The 21,756-nt window shown below is 39.2% G+C and overlaps 1 protein-coding gene across 2 annotated transcripts; it reads right to left on the bottom strand.

Moving 5' to 3' along the window:
- Window positions 1-670: 670 nt before the first annotated feature.
- Window positions 671-20,216, bottom strand: TMEM165 (transmembrane protein 165). Of its 2 annotated transcripts, none has more exons than XM_074275457.1 (6): window positions 19,746-20,216; window positions 10,400-10,625; window positions 7,243-7,418; window positions 6,256-6,438; window positions 2,454-2,559; window positions 671-1,521 (listed from the first exon to the last, which is right to left on the bottom strand). In XM_074275457.1, exons 1-6 carry the CDS (start codon window positions 19,962-19,964, stop codon window positions 1,445-1,447), a joined length of 987 nt encoding a protein of 328 aa, XP_074131558.1. In that variant the 5' UTR covers window positions 19,965-20,216; the 3' UTR covers window positions 671-1,444. The 2 variants fall into 2 exon arrangements, with proteins under 2 accessions (XP_074131558.1, XP_074131559.1); XM_074275458.1 differs by lacking the exon at window positions 19,746-20,216 and adding an exon at window positions 18,547-18,649.
- Between the last annotated feature and the right edge of the window lie 1,540 nt (window positions 20,217-21,756).

The raw sequence follows: 21,756 nt of genomic DNA, 5'->3' as shown, positions 1-21,756 counted from the left end.
TGTGTAAAGCTTTAAAAACAAACGAACCAACCTGTACTACTAACAATGCATTTTTCCTTAGAATACTGTACTCAGAATTTTAGCAAAAGAGCCAAACAATAGCATGTTTTTTTCTTGTTGTAAAACAAAACGACAAAAAAAACCCTAACCAACCACCTTTTGTTTCTTTTATTCAATTTTAAAAATAAAAAAACAATACCTCAATGCTAATGGTTTTTTTTTTTTCAAATGTCACTTATATTTGATATAATTACTGTGTTTATCTGGCATAGAACTAAACAGATATTTTCAGAATTATTGACAATGACCTTTCTCCTTATTTATGTTCGCCTCACAAACTAATTTGAACTACATGTGTGCTTTATTGCTTCTCCTCCTCAGACAGACTACTGATTTAGTGTTACTGTGGTAGGAGAGCTACAGGAGTTATATGTAATATCACAACTTTCTGTTAATGTTAACATTTCTAAAAAGTCAGTGTTGTGAGCAAAGAGGAAGAGCTATGGTCACTATATAATCAATCAGTCATTTCCTTCCTTGGGAGGAGTTAGATCTAGTAGTTATAGGCTTCTTGCCTAATAAAGCATCCCTTAAACAATAGTTAATTCTGCCTATTTAGTCTTTGTATTATTCCGTCTACAAAATAATTTAGAGAAAGAAAGCTCACCAGTGTTTTTACAACTTTTTATTTACATCATTTCCATATTACATTCAATATTTGCTATAGAGAAAATATAAATACAGTATTTTGCTTTTTTAATTTGGTAATTCAGCATTGTCAAATATTGACCATTACTGTATATTGTGAGTTTCCAACCCAGTTTTTTTAAAAAATGGGCTAGGAAAACAAAAGTCCTATGTATTGCTTATTGTTAAATAGCAGTGAAATCAGCCTGTCTAACATTTCATCCAAAAAGCCTAATTTCTAAAACGATTGCTGGCTTGGGGTAGAGATGCCAACATTTAGGAAACATTTTTTTTCAAATGTTTTCTTGAGTCATTTCCATTCAAGATATCTTATCATTAATACTTGGCCAATCTTAAGACAATCTTAATCATGAACACACTCAAAGAGGAAGCTATTCAGTTTACCAGATGATATCCAAAAGAAAGGAAAAAATTCTAGAAACTATCAGTGAGTTAGTACCAGATTTCAAAACACTGGTTTTAGGCACAGGGAAAAGGGAACGCAATATCACCATTCATATTTAATAATGGGACCGTCTAAAAAAAAATCTACATTGCAGATAGAATCACTGGTTGTCCTTTTTCATGTAAAACTGCCATCATATAGTGGGCTAAACTCACAAATCAATGCTATAAAATAACAGCATTTTTCATAGTCACTATTAGTATACACTATGTACAAAAAAGATAAGTAACACCTATCTTATACTCTAAATATAAATGGAAGGGACTCATTAAAAACCATAGTAGGGACTCATTAAAAACCATAGTCAGGACTTATAAATAATGCAGAGAAGGCAAATGCCAAAAAGACGATTCCTCCTATGATCGTAACTGGAAGAGAAAGAATGGGAAAACGGTTAGAGTTGTAGCCTTGTCTTAGTGTGGGAAAACAATATAGAGAATGATGACTTGAGCAGCTATGTTCCCCTTTGGTTTCATCCCCTCCAAACTGCATCTAACAATACAAGATTTTAAAATGAAATAAATACGACTTAAAATCGCAAGGCTTGTTGGAAGTGCTTATTGTAATGCTTTGGAAAACCAATGTGACACTTGACTATAAGTCCCCCTTTATTTTATGGCCCTTTGGAGTTTTCAAAGTACTCCCTTTTGTTTGATTCCTGCAAGGGGCCTTAAAAAGTAGAGCCCGAGCAAATGTTAACATTCCTATGTTACAAATGAGGAAATTAAGACTTGGCCAAGGTGTGGAAACAGAGTTGGGATTGGATCACTGTTCACTACCCACTCCAGGGCTCCACTGAACTGTCATGGCTACTGTTGAAGGGGCAACACAGGTGTATGTTTATTTTCATTTTTAACCATTATGGTAATACAGCCTGTATGGAGACTGATATAGAGCCATGGGGAGAATGGGGCAGACCAACCATAGGATGCTCTTTAGTAATTGTCCATCAGCAATTTGGAGGATACTTATTTAGCACAAGTTTAGAAAAGAAAATCAGGTGATGAGATATTCACGAATCTAAAAATGAGAAAATTAAACTATAAATGGGAAGGTTAACTTGCCAAAATCTAATGTTGATCATAAATCCAATGTTTCCTCACTTATAAGTACCAAATCCATTTAAAGGGTGAGTACTTTGAAAGTTTTTTGTTCCTCTAAGAACTGTACTCAAAATTGAGTGCCTGCTGTGCTAATCAATGATCAATAGATCAGTTAGCAATCAGAAAATAAAGGTAAACACCACCTAGCCTCAGCTTTGCAATTGAAAACAGTTCTATCAACCAGTTTTGGGACTCACCAGTTCTAACGGATATTTTTTGTGCTATCATTCTTCCTCCAATTACTGCCAATCCAGTGCATAAACAATGTCCCACTGTTCCACCTACAGCCACACCATAAGGGTCCTGGAAAAGAAAACAATATTAACTTAAAAATAAAGCTAAAATAACAGCACACAAAGAAATTCTGTTAGTAAGCCTTAAAACAACACAAAGCAAAAGGATTTCTAGGAACCAAGATAAGGTCAGGTGGAGGTTATTGAAGTCAATTAGTTGTGTCTGGGGATTTTCCTGGGAGGCACAGAAGTGATTTGCCATTTCCTCCTCATTTTCTAGATGTTAATACATTCATGAAAAGCATCATGGCTGCTAAAATGGAGTGGCTAACAGATAAACATGAGCTGAAGCCACATATCACAATGCCCCAAATAGCCAAGAGACACGCTTTTTGTGACACCCCCCCCCCAATCACTTAATAAGAATTGGCTCTTCAGGGAGACGATCAATGCTTTATGTCTGCAGCCTAACCAGATAAAAGGTAAATCTGGAGATGAGAAGGAGCATTGCAGACATGGTACAGCCAGTACAAAGGCATGGAGGCAGGAGATGAAACACTGTGAGGAACACACAAAAATCCTATGTGGCCGAGTCAGAAATGTGGGAGAAAGTAATGTATAAGAAAGGTGGAAAGGAAAGATGGAGTTGTGAAGAACTTTAAATACCCAAAGGATTTACCAAGAAGAGACTTGAGGCAGAGGGTGGGAGTGATAGACCAGGGGCATTGGGGAATTGCCAATGGCTGTGCTGGTGAGAAGCAAAGCTTGCTACTCTTCTAGTCAGTTTTTTCAGGATGGGAGACACTTGGGCATATTTGTCACATTCAAAGAAGACACCGGGAATTCAGGACAGAGTGAAGAAGAAAATAAGGAGATGACGTGGGGTCACTTTGCTGCCTCTCTCATTACTCTGTCACTTTCTGGGCAGTTTCTATCTGTTCAATGAGAGGTTTAAGATTGGATGACCGCTTCAGCATTAGCAAGACCTGTGACTATTACTCAAGAAATTTTTAAATGAAGTGAAATGTAATGTAGGAGTTAGTTCTCCTAACTGCTAACAGTCTCAGGCTTTTCAAGGAAGTTTTGATCACATACTAGAATAGGAAAACAGTGCCAAAACAGAAGTGAGTCTGTGGACCCTTGAGATTATCTCATTGAAGGACACTTCGGAGGTGGCTTACTAACAAATATATAAATATATAAGTGTGTGTGTGTGCATAATATATATATTCCCCCCCCCCCCCCATTCTAGGACATCCCTCATTTTTTCCTCATTAAGATTTCTAGCCCAAGTAATGGAAGCAAATGAATTATTCATTTAGTAAGATAAGGCACAGGTTTGAAAAATAATTATGTTCTACAATAGAATATGCTCACCTCAAACTTCAAAGGAGTATTTAACTGCATTTAGTGATAGCATTTTATAGTAAAAACATTTAGAAGAAATATATATGAGGCTTAAATGTTGAAAAATACAATCATTTTTAAGTACTTCCTTCTCTGTATGTTGATCAGTACTTAATAGTGACAAGAAATACCTACAACTAGGGAGATCTTGGGATATAGGGATGCAAGAATAGTGAGTGATAGGGCCTAAACTTGTGTAGGAAACTAAGAAACTAAGAAATGTGGAGCATACAGCCCATTCCTGAACGCAGCCCCCAAACAGATTAAAATCTGATTTGGAAATCTTTTAAATAATAAAATTATAGAAAATATTAATATGCAGCTTTCTAAGCCAATATGTGGCCTGCAGGGATGTTTAAGGTTTAGTGACCTAATTGTATTGAGTTTGACACCTTTGGCCTAGATCTGAGAGGTTAAGAAATCTGTCCAGGGTAGTACATCCAGTATGCAGTGGAGGGGAGAACCAGCTATATACATGATGATTTCTCTCAGGAAAATTCTATATGAAGAATTGGGAACTCTAAATGCAATGCTATGGATTTATCTCTAATCTCATGGCAAGATGCCCCAAATACTAAATTAGAGCCACAATATTCAGGACTTTTCAGAGCCAAGAAAGGATATTCAAACTACCCTTATTTGATTCTGAACTTATGGGAACGCATTTCATAATGCTGACATGGAAACAAAGACTTAACGGGATATCAAAAACATGTTCTGTTTTCCTTTCTATAAATAATATTCTATTCCCCCATTACATGTACAAACAATTTGGCTTTTCTTGGCATATGAGATAGGAGAGTGATCTGCCATTTGCTTCTCCAGCTCATTTGAGATGAGGAAACTGAGGGTTAAGTGACTTGCCTAGAGTCACACAGCTGGGGGGTGGGGTAATCTGAGGTTGAATTTGAACTTGGGGGTCTCTAGGCCTCATTCAACTCTACTGCTGCCTTACCTAGGCATGTTGAACTCCAAATTTCTTGGTCAAAGAAACTAGCAAATGACCTCTTATCAATGACTTCAGCAAATACGAAAGGCCCCATAACACTCATGTGTAACTGGCAGAGCTGTGACTTGCTTCAGCTATTCTGGAAAGTGATCTAGAACTATCTATTTCCAGTACCTAAACTGTACATATCCTTTAACCTAATGACAGCTCCACAAAAGACACAAAAACAGGTCATTACTCTCTAGGGTTGGGCAACTGTCCTTTTGCCGCATCTGTTTTGCTCCCCTTTAATAACTATAACACGAAACTACACTGACTTATCATACTTCCTTTGAAGTAACTGAGGAGTTTTGAATTCCCAATTCTCAATCTGAAAGAGAAAATGCCTCAGAAGGCAGCCAGCAAAACATGCCTAAATCGTGTTGCTTTTTCTCCCATGGAGCTCTGAGGTTGGCAGACCCAACAGAAGAGACTCTCTACTCTGCTGTGAGAGTGCCAGGACCTCAAAGCAGCAATATACTGAATGGTCCAGCATGCACAGACCTCCTTACACCACAGCTGTCAGCAATTAACCAGATGGCAGCATAACTGGCAAATATTGAACAAATAATGAACAGGTAAAACATAGATGCTATTAAACTTGTGGTTTTTAAGTCAGGATGTGTCCTCAGGTGCATGTATTCAGGTCAGTGGCCCCAATTCTACTTGAGGTACATACCACTGCTGCAGGAGTGCTTATATATTTTAGCTTATACACTGTAAGGACAAGGTATTATAATTAGGCAACCTCTACACAAACACCTTGGTTTGCTTTTTAAAGCCATTTTCTTTTGTCGTTATATTATTTTAAACTAAGACATGATCAGAAAGCATGGGAAAGGACAAATACCACGCCTAAATTTTTAAGTATAAAACCATCTTTCTCCAATTAAATTTAGAAAGTTTTCCGTAAGTGAAGGCAACAGAATTTTGAAGGATCAGACACAGAATAACATTAAATGGAATCTGAGAGTACATTTGATAGTAAAGCTGAAGGAAAACAAGGTGAGCTTGCTTTTCTGAAGTGTTTTCCATAGATTAGCTATCTGGATAATGGATGAACAAAAAAATCTTCTATGTCACAGGGTAAGAAAGTTGGTGACATAAACCAAGGATAATTTTGAGAAAAGGAGTGACCGAATCAGAGAATTCCCTAAAGAGAATAACACTTAATATTGCTTTAACTTCCAGTTTTTCTAATCAGTTAAAAAAAACAACAGAAGGACAGGCATTTCAAACATCATCCTAACAAATGATGTGGCTACAGGAACTAAGCTGGAATTGAGTGGGTCACTGGTCTTAAAATGAGATGTCTGGCATCTAAGGCAAACAAAAGCAATCGTATTAATAGATACCTCAAATATCACTCACCTCTCTTGCTGCCAAAACAATTGTGGTTAATTGAGAGCGATCACCCCATTCTGCTAAGAATGTTAAAGTAAGAGCTTGAACAAAAATAGGAGAAATAAAATGCAGCCACTTTTTCTGAGGTATGGTTGTGCTTGTACCAGTCTCAATATCTCCTGGCCCATTTAAGAGTTTGGTTCTTTGAAGCTTAAAAAGGAAAAAAAAAGAAAAAGTAATGACATAGGAGCACTCAAATCCCCAAAATGAAGCAAAGTATTTTAAAAAGCTATATTTATATTTACTGTCTGAAATCCCTCCTTAACATTAAAATATTCACAAGTATCTGCGGTCTTATTTTTTTTTAAGCTAATCATGGGTAAGGGATTATTTGTGCTCCACAACATATTAAAAGTAATGTGCCATCTTAACAAATGCCAAATAAGTTAAACAATCAACATATTTTCTTAAAATTTGATTTAGAGCAGGAAAGAAAGTATCCAAATTGGATGGAAAATGAATGAGTGAAATAACTTATGGATGACTAGCTTATATTTGGGCTGTTTTTGTAGCTACAATTCTAATCACCTTTTTTTTTTTTTTTTAAACAAATTTGCCAAGCACCCACCATGAGACATTGTGTTTGGTACTACAGATAAAAAAAATATATAAAAATGGCCTCCCTTCTAGAAGCTAAGGATCTATATAACTTTATAAAACACTTCTCACCTCACACAAAATCCTTTGGGCTCACATACATTTTGAACCGGAAACCTATAGGATGGCATTTCTTCTTCTAAAACACATTCTGACCCAGCAACAACCCTTGTTATATAAAACCAGCTCTTGAAACAGTAACTAGGAAAAGAAAATGTTTTTTGTGTGTGGATGTATGTGGATGCACACGTGCACATGCTTACATCTGGTACCCACTGACCTGGCCACAGGCAAGACTCAAGAGTATATTCTTAGTTCAGCATCTTACTGACCAAAATAGTAAATACTGTGACTTACTTCTTCATCTTTTTTCTTTATTTCTGCTTGAACTTCTTCCAATTCCTCCTGACCCTCATCTGGACTCATCTTCAAGCCTTCCCTAAGCATTCTGATACCAAAAATTGCAAATAATGCAGTTGACACATAATATGTGTATACTCTGGGAATAACCGTGGTGGCATAGCCAAACAAAACTGAAAGAAAATAAAATTGTGTTGCACTTTAAAAGCACTGAAAAAAAAAAATTACTATCTTTTCTTCCTGCTTATAAAATATTTCTATGTAAGATCAATATAAAAATTATTTTTTTTAACCAACTGACCTAAACAGATTTACTTCAGTTAAAAATATTTTTAGCTTTGAAAAAGTATTGGTCACTTGCCATAATTTATTTTTTTTAAAAATGTTTTAACCCAGCTTATTTTAGAAATTCTATTACAAACCAGTGTTTGTGGCTATAGACCACACATATATTTTACAGACTTATTGATACTTTCTTATAGTTTGTATTATTATATAGTGTAATAAGTCAATTTAACACCATTTTGAGTCTGGTAAAAGATGAAAAGAATATGGCAAGAAGGTGAGCAGGAGTAGAGTTGTAAGTTCTTCAAAAACTTTTTCATGTAATTACAGCAAACAGGCAACACAAACCAGTAATTTAAATTTGCTAATAGGAAGTAAATATATGCAAAATCCATGGGATATAATAGTTACTAACTTCATTTGTAGAGCAAATTATGTACTTCTCAAAAGTTGCCTGAGCAGAAAATTTAGACATACTTCTATGTGTAATTTTTTATACTGATATCCATTATAAAATTTCAAAGACAAAAAGTCACAGAAACAAAAAGAAAAAAATCAGTCAACTTTCATCTGCAAAAGGTAGTAAAACAAAAATACTTATAATTAATACCTACAGTCCTTGATTAATTATCTGTTAACAAAAATGTTTTTTTCTATTGGAGCTAGCACCTATTCTTTAATTACTTTCTGTTACGATTTCTGTTTTTGTTATGCACTCATTTCACTTGTGTCCAACTCTTGGTGACCCCATTTAGGGTTTTCTTGGCAAGGGTACTAGAGTACTTTGCCATTTCCTTCTCTGACTCATTTTACAGAGAGAAAACAGGGGCAATTAGGGCCACATGGCTAGTATTTGAAGCTGGATTTGAACTCAGGAAAATGAGCCTTCCTGACTCCAGGACTTGAGTTTTATCTATTGAATTCAACTAGAGCTTGCCCCCCTCCTCTTTCTGTTTTTATCTTATTTTATATATAACTTGCATCCTATCAAACACTGAACCAAGCTAGCATTTATTAAGGGTTTCACGAAAGCATGATGTTAGATGAGAAAAAGGAAAAAAGAAATTGGTTCCTTCCCTCCAGGACCTTATATTTTAATGGGAGGGAGCACCAGAGTAATCCATATATTTGATTCTTGCCCTTGCTCTGAGACATGTGACAGAAGGCCTATGTTCAAAGGATTTCAGAACAAAGTTATCAACAAAGTCAGAGCTACTCTTCTAAAGTTCTTCTCCCCTGCCTGGCCTGTGTTCCCCATATTGGGCTGGATAACCACGGAACAGACTAGAGAGTAAGAGGCAGGCTCTGGCCCAGCTCAGTCACAGACCGGAAGACTTAGATCAAGCTGCTCTACCTTTTTGACCCTCAGCTTTTTTGTGTAAAACAAAGACTTTGCCAACACTCACCTCTGTAGTCCCGCTAGCATATGTAAAATTCTGATTCTATTTATATGGAAGTACAAAAACTTTTTCCAAATAAATGGTTTGGGGATTACTTACCAGTTGGGATCATCTACATTTATTTTTAAATTATTTAAATGATTAAGTCACCTTACTTACAAATTATTAAACTACACAACAACTCAAAATAAGCTTGTGTAATTTCTGTAATTTCATTTGCTGAATTCTCAGCAGGGATACTTGTACCAGTGCAGATTGACACTTTCTCTGCTCATATAGTTAGTTTGAGGTTCACAGGCCTCAAACATAAGCCTTCCAAATTAAAAGGCTCAAAACGTTAAGAGGATTTTAAGAAAAAAAAACAATCCTTTTTTTTCTGGCATAGCAGATTACAGGTAGATTTGTGATTTCACTGGCATGGGGCACTTTTGTACAAGCAAACTCCCTTGTCTGATATAAGCCAGCACCTTCACTGTCTCAGAGCTGCCTGAGCAGAGAAGACAAATGTGTGACCTAGCACTCCTGAGTACACAAGGAGTGAGACTAAAATGTAACTGCAAATATTTAACTAAATAAAAACACAAAAAACAAAGATAATATTACATTTTAAAATAAATGCCAATATGAAGCCCATTGGGACCCTTCTCTGAAGATTAGTGGTCACTGCTTCTACCACAGTGGCAGGTGTGACCAGGGTCATACAACGAGAAAGTCAAACTAGAACCCAGGCCTTCTGACTCAGAAATCAGGTTGTTTTTTTTTTTTTTTTAAATCCCTCTATCACTGCCTCTTTTTGAGAGAAAAACATACTGAATAAAAAGCCAGTTCAACAAGGAGATTAATCAGAAATTAACTAGCTATTTCTTTTAAAACTTTCCCAGTACAAGAGCTGATGACTTAGGGACACAAGACTCTAAAATTCATTTTAAATCAAAAGTTGAATTTCTATTATTGTATGTTTTATATGAAAATGTAGCTAAACAAAACACTACATTTCTTAGGCAAAATAAGAATTTTTTTTCCCAGTGGCTTAACAGAATACATGAAATGAAAGTTATTGACTTCTCAGCTTGTGATCCATTTTAAACCCAATGTCATTCAACAGGAAATATGCAATTCTCATTTGTGGAAGCTGCTGGGCTTTAGAAATTAATTAGATTTATCCAGAACGAAAGGAGGAAAAGCAGGACTACAGCAAATGACTATAGTGCAGTAAGATAACACAAGAATAGTGCCACAAATGGTTGAATTAGAAAAACTGAAAATTATGTGGTTCCTTAATTTACAAATTCTAAGAGAAAATTTCTAAGGATAATTTCTATTATATACCTCGCAATTTCAGTATGTTTAAATTTTAAATATTAATAAATTCACCATTGTTTTGATTGTCCATGTTTAAAAACACATATACACAATCTCCTACAATAGACGACACTTTGTTTAATAAATTTGGAAGTATAAGTACTTACCAGATAAACATGTCATTAGGCCCAGGGCTAGCATAGCACCTGCTAGCACAGTCAAACGGTTATATCGCATTGCCATGATGGCAGCTATAAAGAATGTCTTATCCCCTAATTCAGAAACAATAATAACGGATATGGCAGCCACAAATGCATGGATAAATCCCAAATTGGTCTGGCCAGCAGGATCCTCATTATTAATATGGATTGGGGAAGCTGGTATAGGTCCTTTCTGTAACAGAAAAACAAAATTTGATTTTTTTTTAATAATTTTAAAATTAGATGCAGAAAAAGCCTTTGACAAAGTGCAATATCCACTTGTGTTTGAAAATCACACAATAAAGAAAAAACATCACTTTTTTTTAAACATACTGAAAATGTAGATATCTAAAATAAATAATTCCAGTTATTTGCCATGGAAAGCAGAAGTGTTCCTTAAAACACAGAAGTTAAAAAAAAACAAAAAGACACCTCCTCCCTTTTTGTTGTTTGACTTAACTTTAGAAATGCTAGCTAAAGAATAAAACAAAAGCAAAAAATTTTAAATAAAGGCAAAAAGGAGAGAAAATTATCTTTATCTCTCTGACATTTTACATAGAAAATTAACTAGTAAACTAAATGAGATAATTTCTTCAATAAATTAGAAATATATAGCAAAAAAACATAGCAATGATAAAACCATAGAGAAAATAACAATAAAAGAGCTCTGATTATAATAACTACAAATTGCATAACATATCTTGGTGTCAACTACCAATGCACATTCAAAACTTATATAAACACAATTATAAAACACTCTTTAAATAGTTCCAAAGGATGTTCATTTTTATGGCTGGACTGAGTCAAAATAAAACATAAAAACAATCAAATTACCAAAATTCTTTAAAGAGCTGAACAAAATAAAACTCCAAATTTGGAAGAACAAAATTTTTAGAGATCAATAAATATTAAGTGTTAATTATGTGTCAGGTATTGGGAAAGGTTTAAAAAACAAACAACAACAACAAAAAAAAGGCCCATCCCTTAAAGCATATACAATCAGATGAAAGTTATCTGAAAGAAGGCATTACCAGATGGGGGGTTAGGGAAAGGCCTACTAGAGAAGGTAAAATCTTTTTTTTTTTTTGAGGCTGGGGTTAAGTGACTTGCCCAGGGTCACATAGCTGGGAAGTGTTAAGTGTCTGAGACCAGATTTGAACTCGGGTCCTCCTGAATTCAAGGCTGGTGCTCTATCCACTGAGCCACCTAGCTGCCCCAGAAGGTAAAATCTTAGCTAAGACTTAAAGGAAACTGCATCCTTTGTACTCATTTACCATTCTTTAGCTTTAAGAACTACTTTACCCTTTTTTTTTTTTTTTTTTTTTTTCATTCTTTGTTGTAAGAGAGAAATGGTTCTCTGAGACAGGGAGGGGAGGGAAAGACTCCTATTAATAAGGAAATGTCATTTAAAATGTCAATAAAAATGTTGAAAAAAAAAATCATGGCACCGACTAGATAAAGAAGATAGAAACAATCTAATCCAAAACCTCAATATTTAGTAAACCCAAGATTATAAATATTACTTGTAAAATTACTCAGGGAAGAATTACATGTTCAAAAAGAACTGATAGGAAAATAAAATTTACATTGAATCACTTGGATAAACTATATGTACATACATACACAAAGCCTAACAAAAACATAAGACTAATATCCATTTACCAAAGAATAAATGTTTAGCATATGCACTCCAATTCCCATCAATTGCTCTGCTTAGTTTTGACTCACTTGCTGGAACACCCTCCCCCAAAGCGCTGAACTTGGCCAATTAACTTTTCATATTTCATCAGTGGCTCTGACCCTGCACCAGGTACCCTGGGGGAGGGGGGAAGAGACAAAGAATACTAGGAAGCAAGATTATCTCTGCTTTCAAAGAATGCACACAATAATATGGGGAAGACAGGACATACAAGAGAGTGTTTTGCTGAAGTGTTTTGCTGTTAATTTTTTTCAAAGCTAAAAGTAGGGGGAAAAAAGGTACATAACTTCAAGGTAATACTGCATGAAGGTGACCGCTGGGAAGCAGAATGGTAAGTCTGGATTCAAGCTTATATGTGATGAATACTCATCAATAAGAAGAAAAGACTGAGTCCAAGGCCAGAGGTGGGAGCTAGAGTACAGTAGCATGAAGATGAGTCAAAGGAATTTTAAGATTCATACCCAGAGAATCCCTCTAATCTAGTTTTAAAGGCATAAAGATCCCTTACATATCAAAATAATCATAGCTATACATTTTTGTAGTAGAACATTTCAGATATTTTCCTCTCCATTCCCTAGATAAAAAAATATTGTCCTTTCTTCCTTGACAATGTTTTTCTTAGATTGGCTTTCCCCCCCCTCTATTCTTACTGCTACCATCTTAATCCACTACCTCCTTACTTCAAGCCAGAATTAATGCCAGACTATTAGTTGAATTCCATGCTTCCAATTTTCCCCCTCAAAACCTTACACTCCACACTATAGATCATTGGTTGACTCCTACCACATCAATTTCAGGTATTCTCCAACTCAGAAACCTACCACTCCCTATTATACAATAAATCCAAATTTCTTGTCCACTTTTAAAGGTTATCTCTATGACATGGTAGTTATCAATCTGCATTATTTCAGTGTAGTCTCATGGATGAATACAGACCCCAATCCTTATATCACTAATCATTTAGTGTGATTCTTGTTCATGTGCTCCCATAAATCTTTCTGAGGATCCACCTAACATTGTTTTTTAATAAATGGTTCCCCCTCATTTATTCCTTCACAACTATGATTCCTCACTCCTATGTCAAGTATCCAATTTTTCTTTAACCGTCTCTCCTCCCCTCCAATTATATATTTCTTCATTCTTCCTTAACTTTCTGAATGCCCTCCTCACTGGATATATACTACAGCTTAAGTATTCTATCCATGTCTCTGCTGCCCTTGGGATCACTCATAACTCTGTTAAAATTTACAAAAAGGAAATGAGAAGCTGTGTCTAAAAAATTATTTTGGAAAATTTCTATGGGAATTAAATGCACACATTTTAACTACATAGCACAATTATTACTTTAAGTTTCATAGGTGTATATCTCTCCCACTGATATTAAAATCCTAGACACAGAAACTTCTTACATTTCTTTATATCTACCTCGTCCACTAACAGCATATTGAAGATAACAGCAGTTAAAACATATAATGATTTACAAAAACATCACTAACTTTATTAGGTATATTTATAGAAGATTGAAAATTTTTTAGCTATCAAATTTTTCAAAATCTCAATTCTGAAATCCTTAATTTTCCCCAAAATACTGTCAGTGAGAAGCCACTTCTTTAATACAAAGAAATCTCTGAAACCTACCATATGTATGGCTCTCTGTGAGGTGCTGGGGAAATGATAGACTTAAGAACTGAAAGGGACAGTTCTACCATCTAGTCCACCCTATATTTTAAAGTATATCTAAAATGTAACATACTGGACAGGTGGTCAGTGACTTCCAGTGAGGAGGAACGCATCACCTTAACAAGGCAGCCCATTCCACATTTGTACACTTTAATTGTTAAAAAGGTTTTTCCTGACATCAAGCCTAGATTTGCCTCTTTGCAATTTCAACCCCAATAGGCCTCGTACTGCCCACTAGGGAAAATCATCCTTTTTCCACAATCTTTCAAATACTCAGTTTTATGTCTTCCTCTCATCACTCCAAGCACAAGTCAGTAAATTAGTATGTGGCAGACATTGAGCTAAGTGACATTGATACCCCCCACCCCAAAAACAGCTCCTGTTCTCAAAGATGAAGGATAAATTGGATATAATATCAGAGGGAAGGTGGTCAGGAAACAGCTTCTTGCAGAAAATGACACTTTATTTGAGACCTGAAGGAAGCTGAAAAGGAAAATAATTCCTGGCCTGGAGGACTGTGAATGGCAATGCCTCGAGTTGGGAGATGGAATGACCTAGGGTTCCACTGCCTGGTATCAGTTATCTCTTCTAGTTTTGTATCATCTGCAATTTGTAAGCACCCCATCTCTTATCAAAACAGTTAATAAGAAATGTTTAAAAGAAAAGAAAAAAGATGAAATTTACGTAACACTATAAAATTTGCAAGGCATCTCACATACATGACCTCATGTGAAGGTCACAACAAGACTGTGAGGGAGGGGGGGAGTGCCACAAGTATCCAAAATAGGGTAGTGGTTTGGTAGAGAGACAAAGGAAAAGAATTGATGGGATTTGTGGTTTTAAAAGAGAGAAAGAGAATTGACTCTGGAGCCAAAAGTTATTGTTATTCACCTGTGTCCAACTCTCTGAGATCTCATCTGGGGATTTCTCTGCAGAGATGCTGGACTGGGTTGGCCATTTTCCTCTCCAGCTCATTTTACAGATGAGGAAACTGAGACAAACAAGGTGAAGAATCAGGATCACCCAGTTAGAAAGTATCCTGGACTTCAGTTTATGTAAAACAACAGGCCAGCAGAAGATGAAGGATGAGTTCTGCTGCACCTCGATGGGCATAAGAGGATAAAGGGGGCAGGAGTTCAGGAGGCTAAGGGCCCAGGCCCCTGACAAACCTGGAGGAATCTGCCTGAAATCAAAATCATCTTCATAACTGATGAAGATTGTAAGGATACAGTTTTACCAGTGTCTAGGAGTGTGACACGGCCCAGGGGAGGGGGGGGAGGGAAAGGAGAGGGGCAACCCAGAATGCCCTGGGCCTCCCCTGCAGCTCAGAGCCAAAGACCAAGGACCATGGATCCCCTGGCAGCTTTGCCTATCTCCAAGTCAATTTGAGAATGAGAGGTGAAGTAATTTGTCCAGGGAAGCAGAGTGGAACCTGCTCTTCCTCCCTGTTCCCTGCTGCTTTCTCCTCTTCCCTCTTCAATATTCCTCCCCACTCCTTTCTCTTGCCTCTTCACTGCTCCTCCCTTCTCTCTTCACTCCTCCTTCCCTCAAGGACTTTTCTTCATCCCAGCCCAAATAAATCTGGACTTCCAGTAAGCTTTTCATTAAACCAGCTGGACTTGTAGAGGCATTCACTTGGAAAACATATCGAAAAGAAACTGAATTCTTTACAAATTACAAAGTAGCAGACTTAGCCTATTCCTGGTTACAAACTGTTCTAACACAAAACCCTGACATCCAAGCGGACTTTTCACCCAGTCCTTCTCCAATACCTAAACCTAGGACAGAATGGATAGGGGCTTCTGGAAGGCCTCGGCAGTAGAATGTCAGTGCCCAAGTCCTGGGTCTGCTTCCCAGGGGCACAGCCCAATTCACACAGGCTTGTCACCAGGCTTCAAAGTAAGGGCTCTCTCAGTGACAGCCCTTAAGGATCATCTATTAAGGTGTAGACTAGTTATAATCTGTATCAGTGACTTCAGTATTCTCAAGCAAAATTACTTGACCCTTAAAGAATATGCTTTAAATATACACTAATAGATGTAAAAAATAACCATCAATGTTAAGTTTTAAGCATAGAAACTCATATTCAGCTTTAATAAGCAAAGTTCAGTTTAAGTATTCTACTAAAATGACATACTGTAAGCAAATTATCAAGCTAGAATAGATCTCAGAGATTTCACAATATATACAATATGCAATGAGAATATTTAATATTAAGAATTTGTATGCTGAGTGATTAAAAAAAGCAGATGATACTTTCAGGGCACAAAATACACATCTGATATAGAAAAGGAGAAAAATAATGAGATGGATAGTGTAATATATGCAATTTAATTAGTTGTTAATTAGCAAATAACTTAAAAATAGAAGTGCTATTAAAAATAAAGAAATTAGAACAAACTCCCATGTAAAAATACTGTGAAAAACCTGCCAAAGTGTCAAAAAGATACACCATCTCCCCTATTTTCCCATTTTAAAAAGAAAAAATAATTATTTCTGTAAGAAACAGGATATCTGGAGTTTTATTCTACTAATGTGACTTAAGGCTATGCACATTATTTTCTTTTTTAAAAAATCCTTTTTTCCTCCACTTATATGTAAAAACAATTTTTAAAAAATTGGGGGTTCCGAATTCTTTCCCTCCCTCCATTCTCCTCTTCTCTCACTGAGAAAACAAGCAATTTGATATAGGTTATACACGTGCAGTCATGGAAAACACATTTCCATATCAGCCCCATGGGACATTATTTTCTAATCAATCACATGACAACTGACCTTACCTCTAACTCAAAAATACCAGTGTAAATATTATAGGGAAGATACTTGAAAAGTTTCCAGGAAAGAAAGTATTGCTGTTATTTCAAAATTACAACCTACTAGCAGTAAACTTAAGCCAAACAACTAAATATCATGGACAATGAAAAACTTAAAGGACTAAGCATGTTCGTTCCAAAGCAGTAAAAACAAGGCTAAATTACTGCAACAATTCCTGGTCCTAGGAAGGTGCAAGATCAGTTAAAGAAAAGACAAATGTTAAATGCTACTAGGTTAACTTGTCAGTGGACTAGAACCATTCTTTTCAAAGTAAGTTTCTTTTCAACTACTTTTAATTAAGAAAATATCCTGGTATTTCTTGGACCTATCATAACTCTGCAAACATTTCATTCCATGTTTTTGTGAACCCACAGGAAAACCATTATTAATATATAAATCAAGTGAGAATAAATTTTCCTAGTTGATTCAATGTGCCGATTTTAAAATTTTTCTTTGGTTTACAACGTTCAGCAGCAATTGATCTAAAAATCTTTTGAAGGAAAAAAGAAAATTTTACTTTCCTGGGCTTGAACTATTGTTATTATTTAGTTCCAAAGATTCTTTAACATCAGCAAAGCACTACCACAAAAACTGACTTTTCCAGATAAGGTTACCATTATATTTTGTTTTTGGGGAGATATTGATTCGAATCTAGAGCAGAAACTATTTCATTCATTCAACAGCTGTTTATTAAGAACCTACTATAAAGCAGTACTATACTGTGGAAAGAGCCCTGAAAAAGGAACCAAATTCCAGTCCAAGTTTTCTCTTCATTATCGGGAGGCTCTTGGGATGAATCACATTATTTCTCTGGTCTTTCATTTTTAAACTTAATTCAATGAATATTTATTGGTCACTGTGTAGCAAGTATTGTAATAGGAAAAGTCTTTATCCTAGAGGAGTTCATATTTTACTTGGGAGAGACACACACAAACATATACAAAGTAAATTAATAAATTGGGGGAGGGGAGGGAGAAACGTTGTTGTCTGGGAGCTCTCTGATCTGAGCCTTAAAGGGAATTTGGAATTTTACAGGGGCAGAAATGAGGCAGAAGGGTCTTCCAAGGAAGCTGAGGGGAGGGGAGTGGAAGGTGAGGAGCCTGGCTAGGAGTTAGGCAATCGGACGGTGTAGTGGAGAGGAACAAGGAAGGTGTCCCATCTACCCCAGCCCCAAGGAAGAGTTCACTAATAATTGATTCTGCAGAAAGGAAGGAGCCTCGGGTTATGCCAAACAAGAGAAGAGTGAAGGGTAAAAAGAAGTCAGGAATCAAATGCAACCAAGAAGTCGAAAATCTCAATCAAGTAAGCAAGAGTCAAGTCAGATTAGAAACAGCCGACGAGGGAACAGGTTAGTGGAAGCAGCCCACAAGAATGACGCTAAAGTTTAAGAAATCTAAAGGGAGGAGAGAGAAGGGATGACATTAAGCAGCTCCAAAGGCTAAAAAAGGAAGCTTGTTTGTTTTCTAAACAGGACAGACGGAACCGCAGAAGGAAGAAAAGGAGAAAGTGGGGAGGGATTCACCGAGCCCGGAGGCAGACTGAAGGCATTAGAGGGAGTGGCTAGCCCCGCTAGAGGACCGATTCCTCTCCGAGACGGGAAAGAAAGAGAGAGAGACCGAAGGAAACGTCTTCCGTCCGGTGGAGGAGAGGGAGAAGCCGGGCATTATGCTTCGATCACCTCAGGCCTGAGTTCTAGTTCCAGCGGTTCTAACTAGCAGAACGAACCCAAGGGATTTAACCGGATCTCAAATTTTCCCTTTTGGGGGGGAGGAGAGTGGCGGGCGGGGGAAGCTTTAACAGCCTTCGGAGTTCAGAGGGTTAAGAGATTACTTCTGCCTCTAGGAATTAGAAAAGGCTTCAAGGAGAAAGTAGCTTTTGCATAGAACCAATTAAGTCAGTCAGGAAACATTTAAATCCTCACCTCAAGCAGGCCCAAACCCAAACACACCGAAAGAAAAACAGGGAGCATTTTAATTAGGAAAGATTTGGGAAAGGAGCGGTTCTGGAAGTTTGATAAGTTCGTTTAAGTAGGTGAACAAAAGCAGAATTCCGAAAGCTCCAGGCACGGCGGGCAAATGGGAAGAGCTGAAATAAGCGGGCTGTCGGTGGAGGCCTTGAATGCCAGGCTGAGCAATCTGGACTTCGTTGGGCAGGGAGCCAGGTGACTTTCCCTTCATTTCGGAAAAGGACCAAGCCTTCGGGGAGGGGGTGCCACGACGTGCAAGTGAGCAGACCTTAAGCGAGGGGGAGCAGTGCAGCTGCAGCCGCTCCTCGTCCCCAGGCCCTCGGGTGCAGTGGTCAGACTAGGATCGCGGCGCCTGCAGATGCCCCCGAGGCAATGGGAGACGGAGCCTTCAAAGTACCAATTTGGTTGAGCAATGCTCGGGAATTAGAAAGGAGGCAAGGATGGGGCGCGGAGCTTTAGGACCCTGACGGCCCCACCTCCGAGTAACTGGGGGTGCAGACGGGGGAGAGGCGGGGGCGGGGGGCGGCTCTGCAGCAGCAAGACTACTTTACAACAGAAACGCGGAGAGCTGGAACTTCTCCAGTCGCCCGAGTGACAGCGTCGCGAGCAGAAGCGCGGACCGACTTTCCGACTTCACTAGTTAGGGCCCTTTCAGTTTAAACCAGAAGCACATGATCTGTGTACATCAGGGCTTAACCTTTCCCCACTCCGGCCCCTTTTCACCGAGAAACTTTTAGGAGTCCCGGGTGCAGGAAAAATACGAGTCGGACGATTGCTGTGGATAAATCAATTTCGTGACGCCCCATTCTGTTACTGGTCTCCGTTTACAATGGAAGAGCCGGGATGTAAGTGACAGCCCAAAGAGCCGCAAGTTAAGTTGGACAGTTCTTTCCGAGGCCCCCAAGAGGCCCCAGTCTCGGGGCGCCTGCTCCGCACGCACGTGCTCTCCGGGCGCCCCCCCAGGGCTGCGGCCCCTCAGACCACGCTCAAGTCGGGCTCCCACGTTCAGCGAGCATCAGATGCTCCGGGAACCCCACCCCCGCGGCGCCCTCCCCGCCCGCGGCAGCATCCTCACCTGGGCCGTGCCCCAGTGAGGGGGGGGCACTTCCACCCTCCTCCTCCCACCCCCCGAGGACCCCTCCCCTCCGCCTCACCTCGGCGCGGGCCGCCTCGGGCCCCGGAGCCTCGGCCGCCTGCGGCTGGAGCTGCTGAGGAGGGGCCGGGGGCTCCTTGTTCCGACTGCCGGGCTCTTCCTCGGGCACCGCACGCGCCCCGAGCGGGCTCAGCAGCAGCAACAGCAGCAGCAGCGGCGGCAGCGGCGGCGGCCGGAGCCGCGGCTGAGGAGACCCCCGACGGGCCCCCGGCGCCGCCATCCCGCCGGCCGAGGGAGCCGACGCAGCAGGAGGGCGACGAGGAGGAAGTGGGGCAGGAAACCTGCGGCTCGGGCAGCCGCTCGACTGCGCAGGCGCACCCGGCTAAAGCGAGGCCGGCGCCATCCGGGTGCGGGACCGGGAGGAGGCGGAGCCGGGGAGGGGAGTGGAAGCGAAACTGACTCCGGAGAGCAGGACGAGCCGGGAGCGACTCCCGAAGCCCGGCGCGCCCAACAGTTAGAGTCACGGCTCCACGGCGCGCGCGCGGCCCCGCCCTTAAGGCCGGCCGCCCATTGGCCGAGGCGCCGCCCAGCGTCATGACGTCGCGCACCCCGCCAGGTGCCGGTCCCTCCTCCTAGTCCCAGCCTCCTCCCCTGGCATCCCCAAGCACCCGGAGCCCTTCCTCTCCCGGGCCGGCATCCTTCTCCCTCCCTCCTGCATCTTGTCAAGTGGGCCAATTTCTGTCCTCCCCGTCACCCAATGACCTAATCGTTAATTGCTTTAGGAAGGACCGGTGACCTGATGGCCGCATCCCTCTTCCCAACTCGCCCTCCTCCCTGCCCAGCTCCATCCGTTCGTTCGTTAATGAAGTTATAGCATATACCTATAACCATAGGCAGTCACGTATAGATATTAGTGTTTTTACACATTCATTGCATACGTGATTATTACATAATATATATCATATTGATTATTATTAATATATTAATATATGTTATAGCCCCTGGAACCTACAAGAAGCTTCTCCTAAAAGAAGAAACTTTGGACAGGATTGGGAACGTAGAACCTTGACAAAGAGAGCCGTAATACGTAATAATTCAGAGGCACCGACTTAAGGGCTTCTTGGGGTCTCCTAGGGAAATTGAGTTACCCATGGAAGGAAGGAAGGGTCCTCGCTCTGATTAACAAGTCAAAGATCTCTACTCCGTTTCCAAAATAGACCTCGGGACCCAATACGGCTGTTGGGAAGCATGCATGTATATATATATGTGTGCGTGTAGAGATGCATGTATATTTATATCTCTGTGCGTATCTGTATGTCCATATACACACATGGGTATTGCTTTTGTATACAGGTATATGTAATGTAAATATTAATACATACACATAACTATCTGCGAACGCGCTGTGTAAAAGTCACCATTACCATTACTCCCGGCCATTTTTGCCTTAAGGTTTCAGCTGACAAAGAGGAAAGCCCAGTCCAGTCCGCAGACAAAGAGCAAAGGCAAATGAACTCAAGATAAGGAGGCTGGAAAGTTAACCGGGAGGAAATATTAACTCCGACTTCACCAGTCCCTCAGTACCCAGACGGCTGGGGTGGAAGAAGGGTGGAAAAACAAAATCAGTGCATATGTGTTAGCTTCTTTGGGCTTATGTTTTGGGGAAAGATTCCTCATACTAGATAGTGGGAGGCTGTTTTTGGAAGAAGTGTTATTTCAATTATAATTTAGTTCGATCCCATTGGAATCACTATTTATTATTCTGACTACATCTTCATTTTCCCTCCCCCTTGACAGAAACCATTACAGACCATGTGTGATGTAGTGAAAATAATATTGAATTCGGGGTAAGAAAATGAGCATTTCAGTTCTGGCTCTGGGACTTGCTATCCCACTTTAAATCATTTTACCTACGTCAGCCCCAATTTCCTCATCTATAAAATGGGTATATCTTCTCTACCAAACTCTCAAGGTTACTGAGAAGATTTAGTGAGAGGGTGGATAGGAAAGTATTTTGTAACTATAAACGGATAGACAATTGTCATTTCATGGCTTTATGTAACACGTTGCAG

Source organism: Sminthopsis crassicaudata, chromosome 6 (genome assembly GCF_048593235.1).
Source record: "Sminthopsis crassicaudata isolate SCR6 chromosome 6, ASM4859323v1, whole genome shotgun sequence".
NCBI classification, from domain to species: domain Eukaryota; kingdom Metazoa; phylum Chordata; class Mammalia; order Dasyuromorphia; family Dasyuridae; genus Sminthopsis; species Sminthopsis crassicaudata.
Note: the sequence above shows the minus strand (reverse complement) of the source record. Positions and strands in the feature narration are given on the sequence as shown.